Raw genomic sequence first — 12,583 nt, 5'->3', positions numbered from 1 at the left:
ATCGCAGCACGCCAGGCCTCCCTGTCCATCACCAACTCCCGGAGTTCACCCAGACTCACATCCATTGAGTCAGTGATGCCATCCAGCCATCTCATCCTCTGTCGTCCCCTTCTCCTCCTGCCCCAAATCCCTCCCAGCATCAGAGTCTTTTCCAATGAGTCAACTCTTCACATGTGGTGGCCAAAGTACTGGAGTTTCAGCTTCAGCATCATTCCTTCCAAAGAAATCCCAGGGCTGATCTTCTTCAGAATGGACTGGTTGGATCTCCTTGCAGTTCAAGGGACTCTCAAGAGTCTTCTCCAACACCACAGTTCAGAAGCATCAATTCTTCAGTGCTCAGCCTTCTTCACAGTCCAACTCTCACATCCATACATGACCACAGGAAAAACCATAGCCTTGACTAGACGAACCTTTGTTGGCAAAGTAATGTCTCTGCTTTTGAATACGCTATCTAGGTTGGTCATAACCTTCCTTCCAAGGAGTAAGCGTCTTTTAATTTCATGGCTGTAATCACCATCTGTAGTGATTTTGGAGCCCAGAAAAATAAAGTCTGACACTGTTTCCACTGTTTTCCCATCTATTTCCCATGAAGTGGTGGGACCGGATGCCATGATCTTCGTTTTCTGAATGTTGAGCTTTAAGCCAACTTGTTCACTTTCCACTTTCACTTTCATCAAGAGGCTTTTGAGTTCCTCTTCACTTTCTGCCATAAGGGTGGTGTCATCTGCATATCTGAGGTTATTGATATTTCTCCTGGCAATCTTGATTCCAGCTTGTGTTTCTTCCAGTCCAGCATTTCTCATGATGTACTCTGCATATAAGTTAAATAAACAGGGTGACAGTATACAGCCTTGACGAACTCCTTTTCCTATTTGAAAGCAGTCTGTTGTTCCATGTCCAGTTCTAACTGTTGCTTCCTGACCTGCATACAAATTTGTCAAGAGGCAGATCAGGTGGTCTGCTATTCCCATCTCTTGAAGAATTTTCCACAGTTTATTGTGATCCACACAGTCAAAGGCTTTGGCATAGTCAATAAAGCAGAAATAGATGTTTTTCTGGAACTCTCTTGCTTTTTCTATGATCCAGCGGATGTTGGCAATTTGATCTCTGGTTCCTCTGCCTTTTCTAAAACCAGCTTGAACATCAGGAAGTTCACGGTTCACATATTGCTGAAGCCTGGCTTGGAGAATTCTGAGCATTACTTTACTAGCGTGTGAGATGAGTGCAATTGTGCGGTAGTTTGAGCATTCTTTGGCATTGCCTTTCTTTGGGATTGGAATGAAAACTGACCTTTTCCAGTCCTGTGGCCACTGCTGAGTTTTCCAAATTTGCTGGCATATTGAGTGCAGCACTTTCACAGCATCATCTTTCAGGATTTGGAATAGTTCAACTGGAATTCCATCACCTCCACTAGCTTTGTTCGTAGTGATGCTTTCTAAGGCCCACTTGACTTCACATCCCATGATGTCTGGCTCTAGGTCAGTGATCACACCATCGTGATTATTTGGGTCGTGAAGATCTTTTTTGTACAGTTCTTCTGTGTATTCTTGCCACCTCTTCTTAATATCTTCTGCTTCTGTTAGGTCCATACCATTTCTGTCCTTTATCGAGCTCATCTTTGCATGAAATGTTCCTTTGGTATCTCTGATTTTCTTGAAGAGAGAAGAACTGTCCTCAGGACTTAGAAGAGATATCTAACTCCTGAGGAATTCTGGTGGAAAGGGAAGAACAAAGTGACAAGGATGAATTTCTGCATCTCCAAGAAGTCAATGAAAAGATTCGATAAAAGACTTGACAAAAGAGTGAACAGCTCACTGCAGCAAGGGTGGAGGTTAAGCTGTAGACTTCATCTATGTGACTGTCACCTTTTCCCCGGATGATGCATGCCTTCTAGATGGACGGGCCTCAGCACATATTCCAATCTGGCCAGTACAACGCCTGGGGAAGCTAGGACTAACGGTTTCAGGAATGGGGTACCCACAAAACCAATAGAGTTTGCAGGCTGAAAGAGCTTAATCCATTCGTGCTCGCAGGGGCCACTCCCTGAAACTATCACGGAGGCTTCAGCACATCCCCAGCTTCTGTTCCCACCACTCTTAGCAAGTAGTAAGCGCGGGGCGTGGTTCGCTCGGTGGCGAATGAGCAGCTGCGGAGTCACGCCGCGAGAGGACTACGACTCCCAGCATGCCCCGCGCCACACAGCTTCCCACTTCCCAGAAGGCAGCGGGAGGCGCGTTCCCGACATGCCTCGCGGAGGCCGTCAACCGCTGGATTTGAATCGCGGCACCGCTCGGCGGCGGCGGGATGGGTGCCCAGTCTTTGCCTCCGGCCTGGCAGCTCTACCTCAAGGACCACCGCGTCTCCACGTTTAAGAACTGGCCTTTCTTAGAGGGCTGCGCCTGCACCCCGGAGCGGGTAAGACCTCCCTGAGTCCCCGGGTCCTCCCCGCCCCAAGAGTCCCGCCCCCGTCCTGAGGCGACCGGTCCCGCGGACTCCAACCCTTCCGTGGCTTTTGGGCCCGGGGCGACGTTTCCGTCGGACTCCAATCCTTCTGTGGGCTTCTAGGCTGTGAGTGACCTCTCCCTCGGGCTCCGGCCTTTCTGTGGACTTCCGGGCCCGGGGCGACCTCTCCCTCGGGTCCCAACCCTGCTGTGGGCTTCCAGGCCCGGGACGACCTCTCCCGCGGGCTCCGGGCCCTCTGTGGGCCCCCTCCTCCGCGCTGGGGCCTGAGCTGAGTTCTCCCTTGCAGATGGCCGCGGCAGGCTTCATCCACTGTCCCACTGAGAACGAGCCCGACTTGGCTCAGTGTTTCTTCTGCTTCAAGGAGTTGGAAGGCTGGGAACCAGATGACGACCCTATGTAAGTCCCGCAGGCCGGCCTCACTGGGCTTCGTGGGTGCCTCAGTTCCATCGGGACCTTTTGTTTTGTGTTGGGCTCCTCCAAAAAAAAAAACAACAACAACAAACCATGAATTTTGAAGGATTAGTGAAAGAGCGTCAGCTTTCCAACCTCCTATGTGCCCTAAACAGTTATTGTCATGGATGAGTCTGCTGCTGGCACTTGGGTGATGCTTTCAACCTAATCCAACCCGATTTGGCGGAATATCCTTCTGGGTGGATGTTAAAGAAAGGCATTTTCCTGTGGGTTCTTGATACCTTTTAAGTTAGAATGCTGGAGCAGATCCTGCTGTGACCTAGAGCTGTCCAGGTGCCTTTCCTGTTTTAGAGTTTTTAAATCTGAAGCTTTATTATCTGGACTATCATTCATACAGCAGAAAAACCACACCTTAAAGTGTACACTCTGTTGTTTTGGATTTTGTTCTTCGCGTCTAGTTTATGTGTGTGTGCCTGCGTGTGTGCATATATTCATACAGACAGCAGCTGTCTTCCTGTAATGTAATACCCCATTTTTCCCCTCCCATTTTTTTCCCCCATCAGAATCAGTAGCTTCCACAACTTGAATTTTTTTGCCCTAGAGAATCTCTGGAGTTGTTTGTCGTCTTGGCAGGAAGAGTATTACTGTTTTTTTAGTAACGTGTTTGCTCTTGTGACCCGGTATTGACTGGGATGGCATGGTGATCATACCAGGGATCAGTGGAGAAATACTGGTTGTATTCTTGGGAGTGGATTTCCAAGTGCTGTAATGTTTTCAGATTATATAGTTACTATTGGCTGTCCTCTTGGAATTTGTGTGGCTGTGTGTTTCTTCCAGATTGTTCTGGGTTGTTGTTGTGGTTGTTTGTTCTTTTTGGCTTCATCAAGTAGCTTGTGGGATCTTAAGTTCCCTAATGAGGAATTGAACCTGGGCCCTCAGCAATGAAAGTGCAGAGTCCTAACCACTGGACCACCAGGAAGTCCCCAGACTGTTCTGGTTCTAGTGCAGTCTGCTATGCAGGGATAATTCCCACTGGAGAGAATGGTAGTATAGGCACAAGAATTCACTGGAGAAACCAGGCCAGTAGTGCCCTTTCTCTGAACCAATAGATTATGTAATAAGTCCAATAAAATGAGATAACTGCAAACGGTTCCTGGATGATTTTTAAGGGCTTTAACATGTGGTACCTTTAGATTTACACCCTGTAATGCTTTTCCTACTGCTTGCTAAAGGACTCCAGATAGAATATAACAGCCATAGGAGGGGAATGGGGGGTGTCCACAGACCAAGAAGATGCTGAGATGAGGTATGTGGGAATGTGGGTCTGGGTACTGGTTCCATCCACTTCAGAATTCATACTCTGCTCCTGAAGCAGAGCAGCGTGTGTCTCTGAGGTGGGGAGGGAGACTGGTGGTAATGAACTCTTCTCCCTTTACTTCACTGTCTCTGTTGACATGCTCGTGTATTGTTTTTTCTAGAGAAGAACATAAAAAGCATTCATCTGGTTGTGCTTTCCTTTCTGTCAAGAAGCAGTTTGAAGAATTAACCCTCAGTGAATTTTTGAAACTGGATAAAGAAAGAACCAAGAACAAAATCGTATGTATCACTGGAAATAAGAACCAAGAGCAAATCCTGTTCAGCATCTTTAGTACTGAACTCCTGGTCCCTCACAAACACTGCATAGATGCTTTTCCTCAGCACTTTCTAAACCCCTCAGATATGTGTGTGAAGATATAAAAGGACAGAAAAGCATATGACCTAGACTGTCACCTTGGGGTTGTACAATCAGAAAAAAATGCATGCCCTGAGTAGAGGTGCCCTCAGTGTGTGGTTACCTCTGGTGGTGGGACATATGAGGACTAGGCTGGCATTCCTGCCTTCAGTGACAACTCAGATGGTAGCTCCTTTATACAGAGTGTGTTCATGTGTTAGCAGAGGTGAGAACAGAGGGTTTGGAGACACAGAGTAGAGAGTGTGTCAGGAAGGAGCGTTATGTGTATTGGGAGAAAATAGTGCCAGTCCTACTGGACCTTGAAGGGATCTTTGCAGGCAAACTTTGACTCTTGCACAGGTAAACTAGGTTATTGGGAGAGTGAAACCATGAGTTAAAGAAGCAGCTCCCAAACAGCCTGGGCTGTAGAGAAGTAAGGTTGCCAGAGAAAACCAGGACTCCCAGTTAAGTCTGAATTTCAGGTACACAAGGAATAATTTTTTAATATATCTCACATTTTATGTGGGTGTTTACTAAAAAATTACTTGTTTATAAGATGTTCACATTTAACTGAGCATCCTCTCTCTTTATGTGCTAAATCTGGTAGCTTTACGAAGAATAAATATTCAGGTATTTAATTTCTTTTTAGCAAAGCCCTGGGCAGGGAGTCCAGACATAACACTTGCCTCTGCCACTCACAGACTTTGTGAATTTAGACCAGTCTTGATCATAGTTTCCTGCCTATAAAATGGAGGATAGACCCCCATGGTTTCTGAGATCCTTTTCAACTTGAAAATCATGTTCTTTTTTAGAGATCAATATACATAATTCTGTCTAATATGGTACTTTTTAAATGCTAAGGACAAAATCGAAAAGTTTTTCAAGAAGCGAGAAGTCAGTGGTCAGTAAAGCTATGTATTCAGTGAAGGTTTTGGGAACTGCTGTGTTGGAATTAGGAGGAGGGCTAGAGAGGGCCTTTGAGGTTAGGGGTCAGTTCATTTTCTGTGAAGTGCCACAGATGTTAAGTGTTTAGCCATCATGGGCCACAGAGTTTCTGTTAGATATTCCTTTTTTAAAAAAATATTTACTTACTCATTTTACTTTGTGGCCGTGGTGAGCCTTGTTGCTGCACTCGGGCTCTTCCCAGCTGCAGGAGGTGAAGGCTACTCTGTGGTTGTGGGGCAGGGGCCTCTCGCTGCAGGGGCTTGTGGAGCCAGGCTCTAGGTCTGGTCATTGTGGCCCATGGGCTTAGTTACTCCTCAGCATGTGGGGTCTTCTGGGACCAGGAAGCGAACTGGTGTCCCTTGCAGGGTGGATTCTTAACCACTAGACTGCCAGGGAAGCCCTAGAAATTATTCTTTGTTCGTTTTTTCCCCACAAATATTTAAAAACATAAAGCATTCTTGGCACTGGGTTAAGAACAGGCCATGGGCTGATTGGATGTGTCCCACAGGGCATATTTTGCCAGCCCTGTTCAAAGTGAAAGAAAGACCAGCTTGTGTACTTTGAGAACAGTTGTTGGAAAGCTATGTCTGTGCGCATGGGAGGAATGTTAAGGAGAGTACAGTGAGATTGCAGCCAGATTGTGCATCTCTGAGAAAGACAAAGATGTTTTGGTAGTTGAAACAAATAGGAAGACAGACACTACAGTTGTCACAGTCCAGTCCTAGAAAATTGAGTGCTTGTGATCCTGTAATCTGATGGAAGAAGGTAGTTAACCTATTGAGGAAGGTGGCTTAGGAGGACTGGAGGAGGAGACCCAGGAGATGCTGGGCCTCCCTTATCTTGGTGTCAGCAGTGGGGGCAGAACCAGATCAGAACCAGGTGTAAACACCCAGGAGAAAAGTGGGGAGATTGGAAGAAAATGGTTTGCTTCTATTTTGCAACTGCTTTTTTGTTCACCTGAAGTCAAAATACTTTAAAGTCTATGCATTTGTTTTTATTACCTTGATTAATTATAAAGTAATAAACTATCAGTATAAAATATAAAGCTTTTGTAAGGAAGAACCAAAAGCTTCACCCCCATGCCGATGGAAACCACCATTAACTGGTGTATTTCCTTCCAGATCATTTTTAAATGTGTATATTTGGGGAAATTCCCTATTGGTCCAGTGGTTAGGACTCTGCACTTCTACTGCAAGGGGCACAGATTTGATATCTGGTCAGGGAACTAAGGTCCTGCTAGTCTTGTGGTGCAGCCAATAAAAAGAAAATCAAATAAAATTCAGTTTCACTAGTGGCATTTTATCTGCTCAGTAGCTACATATGGCCAGTGATTACTTTATTGAACTGTGCAGACAATTGAACATTTTCATCATTGCAAAAAATTCTGTTGGATAGGGCTGCTCTAGTGACACCCAGTTGTGAGGTTTGTTGCAAATAATATATCCCTGATACAAAAATTCAGGTCCTCTTGTTTCCTTATGGGCATATGCTTGTAAGTGGATGTGGACAGTAAGGTTTGGGGTCAGAGCCAAGTGCAGGGAATGAGTGTAACCAGAGGCCCATCTGCTTCCTGCTAGAGCTCCAGGATGAACCATCTAGAGTACATCGCTCCTGGAGGTGGGCTGGCATGCAGACCTTGTCTGTTCTCTGATAGGAAATAAGGTTGGGAGCTGATCTTTTAAACCATTTACTAAATTAGCAATGGGATTGCAGTGCACAGTTTTAAGACAGACATTTATCCAGGTGAGATAATTACATGTTGCAGTTTACAAATACTGAAAACAAGGAACGAGTGTTGTCTGTCGTGATTCTCTGAATTAATGAGACCCTATATTTAATTGAGATGCTGCCGGTCAGTTTGAAGGACCACTGACTGGTCAGGCAGCCACGTGGGTGCTGGCTGGTGTGCGGCCAAGGAAGAGCTGGGGCTTGGGGTCTGACCCGGTAGCACACCGTGTGCTCTGTGCTCCTGCTGCTGCATCCACCACCCTCCTTTGAAAAAAGTTACCTCTGTTGTTTTTCTTATTTAACCCAATAAAAACCTATTGTTTGTTTTTTAATATGGCAGAGAAATCAAGTAGAATGAATTTGGGAAAGAGCTTTCTGGATTTGCTGACGTGATTGTCATTTGTCCCTGTGGAGAGAGCGCTTGGCAGAATGAAAGATTGGAAGCCAGATTCAAAGAGCAACTTCAGGTGGCAGATTTTCTGTTTTAGGAGAAAGCTGATGCTTGCCAGGGAGGAGAGGAGAGCTGTGGACTTTTCTGTGGAAGCTTCAGAAGCAATGTAGGGTAGTGGGGAAGAGTAGGGCTCTGCCACAGACTAGCGGGTAACCCTGAGCTGAATGGTGCTCTGGACCTCGGCTTCCTCTTCTGTATAATGGAGATAAAGGTGGCGTCTACCTCATGGGACATGGAGCGGTAAGTAAGCTAGCGTGTGTGGAGCAGGTAGAATGGTACAGTACAAGCGAAGCTATCGATCAGTGTCTTCTGTTAAAATTATTGTGAGGCAGCTCAGATGAGAAGAGGCATTTGAGGGGAATTCCCTGGCAGTCTGATGGTTAGGCCTGGGAGCCAGGATTTGATCCCTGTTGGGGAACCAAGATCCCTGGTTGCATGGTGTAGCCCCCCCCCCCCCCCAAAAAAAGAGGCCTTGGAAGTGAATGAGAATATTTACCCCATATAGCTGGGCATCCCTATCCAAGCATGCCTAGAGCTTCAGTTTCACGTGTGTATTCTTTATTTCCAGGCAAAAGAAACCAACAATAAGCAGAAAGAATTTGAAGAAACTGCAAAGAAAGTCCGCTGTGCCATTGAGCAGCTGGCTGCCTTGGAGTGACACCTCCCGTCACTGCTGCACGGCGACACAGACACGTCGTTTCCAGGGCACACCCCTCAGCGTTACCAGTTTTTCTCTGGGGCCTCTTAACTGTGCCTTAGGAAAGCAGAACATCAACATTTTGAAATGAGAATATTTAAACTATTTTTTATTTTTTTCTTGAAGTTGATGCCAGGGTCTACTTCTGTTATATAGCTGGAGCTAAGTACAGTAACTGACCTGTCTTTTCTCTTTGGTAGTTTTCGTTTTATTGCTTCCTGGACTTAGCAGGGTGAGGGAAGACGTTTGCTCACGTGGGTAGAGCTCTTTTACAGCAACGCATTTGGGCTTCACGAAGCTGGTGACTGGCTGTCCAGCTGAGATGTGATGCCTGAATGTGATCATAGGTCCATTATGACTGGACAAACAGGATTAAGAATGCCATTTTAAGTTTCACTTGCATAATAATGTGCACTTAGGTTCCAGATGTTCTACATTATCTCACATTGATGTCTGCAGATCCTGTGACCATCTCTTTTACCCCATCAGATCTGTGGTGTCACAGCAGCTCCCTTCCTCCCAGACAGATTGTACGGCCCATCCCTGCCATGCCTCTGAAAGTGCCCTGTATGTTAGGGGTTCCTTGCCATCCCATCTTGTGATTTTCAGTTTCACAGGGGTAGCCATGGGATTAGACCCCAGGCTCTGCCTCTGGACTTGATCTGTGTCAGAGTCCTTTCTGTGACTGCAGTATGTGTGACTTGGTGAGGGGGATGCAGAAGGACTGATGTCTTGAGAGTAGAGCTGGCCTCATGCTTTGTGGTCAGCTTGAAGATACTTCTGCCATGGCTCCTGGCAAGGTTGCAACATTTTTCTACAATAGACAAGGAGGTCTTTGATGCAGAAAAGCAGTGTTTCAGAGGCCTGGCTCACTGCTTCTGGATAGCAGAGCACACAGTCAGAGTGGATTCTTCCTGGGGAGTCCCGCTGTGGACCAGCTGTCATCCATTGGGCGGGGCACACAGGGTCAGGATGAAAAATCTGAGGAAGGAGTTCATGGACTTAATTACTAATACTCTTCAAATACCTACTTTCCATTAATGATGTGCATTAGGCAACTGATAATTCTCCTGTCTTTCCAATGTGAATCTTCCTAAAGGAATAAATTAATTTAAAAAATAGATTGCAAAACCTCGTTGGGAAAAACTTTAAAAAAAAGAAAAGCATGTTTTTTTATGTTGTTTTCAGTCTTGCAAGATCATAAATGCAATGATGTATGAGTTTCAGCCCCAGCACAGACTAAGCAAAGAGTTGGAGCAAAAAAAGCATATGGAACACCCACTCCAGCCCCAAACTGCCCTCTAACAGGATGCTTGCCTTGTGGGCTTGGGCTTGGGCCTGGCGCCTGTTGAATTGGAGCTGCAGTTTCCTCACGAGTCATGCGGGGATCCTAGAAGCTGTTCAGCCTCAGCTGGCTTTTGTGTGTGTGTGTGGCAACAGGATTTTCATGTAAAGAGGAATTGGGACAAAGCCCTCAGCCAATCCTAAGATTCTGTAGTGTTGTTTTCTTATCTTGTTTGAATTATTTTGCATAACAGGATAAACTACAGTTAAAAGTGAGCACAAAGCCTTTCTTAGTCACTGGGGACACCAGTGTGAACTTTAGGTGGATTTGGAGACAAAGTAAGATAACAGGAAATATCTGGCAGAAACTGTCATGAAATTGCTGCATGGTTAGCCAGCCCTGGTGAGCTGGAGGGCGCACACTGGCTGCTCCTCTGCGAGAACAATGCAGTGGCCTGAATCCCTTCTAAACGACTTGGCTCAGAGCTATGGGGACTTGGTGCGCTGTGCAGATGATCTGTCAGCCCTGATTGGCTGTGTCTCCATTGCTCCACATCTGCGCCATGTTCACAGCATCGCCTCCGCAGCAGTCCCCTCCTCTCCTCCCCGAGGCCGGCTCACACAGGGCTGAGGCCTGATCTTCAGATGATAGATTTTATTTCACCATCCTTCATGAAGTAAAGCTGCAGGGTGGATTGTTACTGTCCTGTTGGAACCTCTGGGGGTCATCTGGGTAGTTGCTGAAGAATAAAAACTACTTCATTTCAAACACTGCAGACCCTACTGGGTTTCTTAAATATTTTTGGCTTTTCGTGGCAGTCCCTTAGCTTGCCAATTGATCAATCCCACCCCAGTGCTTGGGGAGGGATGTCCTTGCAGAGTGACAGAGCCAGCCTTGGGCTCCTGCAAGAGCCACTTGAGACAAGAGCCATTTGTGTCATCTGGACTCATTGCATGTGTGAACCAGCTGTGAAAAACGCACCTCAGACATGTTTTCTGCCATATCTCAGTAAATTGAATTTTTTCCTCCAAGTTTGGAAAATATTGCAGTGGTTTTTGTTATGGGGAAAAAAAGCATTTCAGCCTTTATATTCATCTCAGCCGCTTATTTTTTATATTTGTGCCAATCTTTAAATGAATAATAACTGATCCTTACAAACTGGCATTGCATAGAAGCTGAGAAGATGTTTTTGCTCTTTCTTTTGCACGATGGGTAATGCTGCAGTTTGTGTTGTCAGGTTGTGCTGTGGGGCAAGGCTAAGCTGGCACTGACCCCTCAGACCATCTTACAGATTTCCTCTTCTAGAAACTTATATTCTTAAAAAAAACATCACTGGGCTTTAATGGCTGCCAATGTCCGGAAAGTTTACCAGACATCCATTAATGAAGCTTTAGGCCCTTACTAAGGGCAACAGCCTCAACTTTCTCAAATATGTGTCTGCCTCTCTGATTCTTCCAAGTCAGTGCGAGTCTGGAAGGGTTGTAACTGGTGGTGAGAGCTGTCAGGTATGGCGAGATCAGAGCCAGTGGACAGCCTGGGGAATTGGGATCCTCCATCCTCAGTGCTATGAAAGATGGAGCACCAGCCAGCCATTACCTGCAAGTTGGCACTCCTTTGGGATGTGGACCATTTGCAGGTTGTACTCACTTAAAAAAAAGTCAACAATTGCCAGTGAAGTCTATTGGGATCTTAACTACATTTTTTGGATGCAAAAGTGGAGATTTATAAATAGATGAAATAGCTTGTCCAAGATCATGTAAGTAAGAAAGCATTCAGGTTGGGTTTGAATCCAGGCAGTCTGACCCCAGAGCTGGCCCCTCACTCACTAGTGACACTGCCCAGCCTTGGGGGCTGGGGCTATGGGCAACAGCCTGGCCCCAGGGGCTAGTGCAGTAAACCATCCCCATTCCTTTTTTCAGACAACTTTGTTTCAAAGGTTCTCAGTACATATATGAACTGATACCTTTCTCTGGAGTATTGCATTGATCCTCACTGTACCAGACTTTAGCTTGTTATTTTGAACTAAGGTTCACAGGAAGTTGTAAAGCTAAAACAGGTTCTGTGTACTCTTCACCTAGATTTCCCAATTGTAACTGGTAAAATGTCTGGACTTGCTTCCAGCACCTAGGGTCTGAGCTGAGAGGTGAGCCGTGCAACCCAGCAAGCTCTGAGCCAGGCTTTCCATTGCAGGGGAGTTCCTGTCTCGCCCTGGGTGAGTCTGGCCTTAAAGCAGAGTCAGTCAACTGAGCTGTAGGTTTCCTCTGCACTGGCTCAGCTTCCAGCATTTCAGCCAATTTTCAGCTGACTGGGACCAAACTGGGACCTAGGTTTCTGTGGCGACTCCACTTGAGGCCCAGGGTGGTGACATTTATCCATCCATTTGCTTGAGTACTTAGTTTTCCGGGTGCTGTGTCCAGGGAGCTCACGAGCTCCTTGTTCTCTGAATGGTGGGAAGACAGGCCACCTAGTATCCATATGAGTGCACCCAAGGGAGCAGCAAGAAGAAGACAAGGAACTCTGGGAGATTCTGCTTGTCCAGGAATGAGGACGAGGCTGCCAGATGGATAAGGAAGGAACAGATGTGCCCTGTGAAGGACGGGAGTGTCCATTCTGGGGACAGCAAGTGCATTCTGTGATGAGGGGAAGTGGTGGCTTCCTCCCGTTTACTCTTAGTCAGTCACTGGACAGATGCTTGTGCATCCAAGGTGACCATAATAAGCCCTTCTTAGGCCTGTGAGTCCTGGGAGACGAGAGTGGCCAGTCACGTGGCTCCCAACCTGCGTGTCAGCGCTACCCAGCTGTGACCCCAGTCATTTGAGAGCCCTTTAGAAGGGTTGACTTTGACTAGAACGGTGTCTTGAGAGCCTCCCAGGATGAATTCACTTCATAATG

The 12,583-nt window shown here is 46.3% G+C and overlaps 1 protein-coding gene across 1 annotated transcript; it reads left to right on the top strand.

Moving 5' to 3' along the window:
* The first annotated feature begins 2,226 nt into the window (after positions 1-2,226).
* On the top strand, positions 2,227-10,722 carry BIRC5 (baculoviral IAP repeat containing 5). Its single transcript, XM_019982459.2, has 4 exons — positions 2,227-2,415; positions 2,750-2,859; positions 4,353-4,470; positions 8,278-10,722. The coding sequence occupies exons 1-4, from the start codon at positions 2,305-2,307 to the stop codon at positions 8,365-8,367; spliced, it is 429 nt and encodes a 142-aa protein (XP_019838018.1). The 5' UTR covers positions 2,227-2,304; the 3' UTR covers positions 8,368-10,722.
* Positions 10,723-12,583: the final 1,861 nt, after the last annotated feature.

This window comes from Bos indicus, chromosome 19, assembly GCF_029378745.1.
Source record: "Bos indicus isolate NIAB-ARS_2022 breed Sahiwal x Tharparkar chromosome 19, NIAB-ARS_B.indTharparkar_mat_pri_1.0, whole genome shotgun sequence".
Taxonomy (NCBI): Eukaryota; Metazoa; Chordata; class Mammalia; order Artiodactyla; family Bovidae; genus Bos; species Bos indicus.
Note: the sequence above shows the minus strand (reverse complement) of the source record. Positions and strands in the feature narration are given on the sequence as shown.

Coding starts and splice junctions, on each gene's coding strand:
- BIRC5 (XM_019982459.2), top strand. CDS start 2,305: ATGGGTGCCCAGTCTTTGCCTCCGGCCTGGCAGCTCTACCTCAAGGAC. Junction 2,416..2,749: donor GCGCCTGCACCCCGGAGCGG/GTAAGACCTCCC, acceptor TCTCCCTTGCAG/ATGGCCGCGGCAGGCTTCAT. Junction 4,471..8,277: donor AAAGAACCAAGAACAAAATC/GTATGTATCACT, acceptor CTTTATTTCCAG/GCAAAAGAAACCAACAATAA.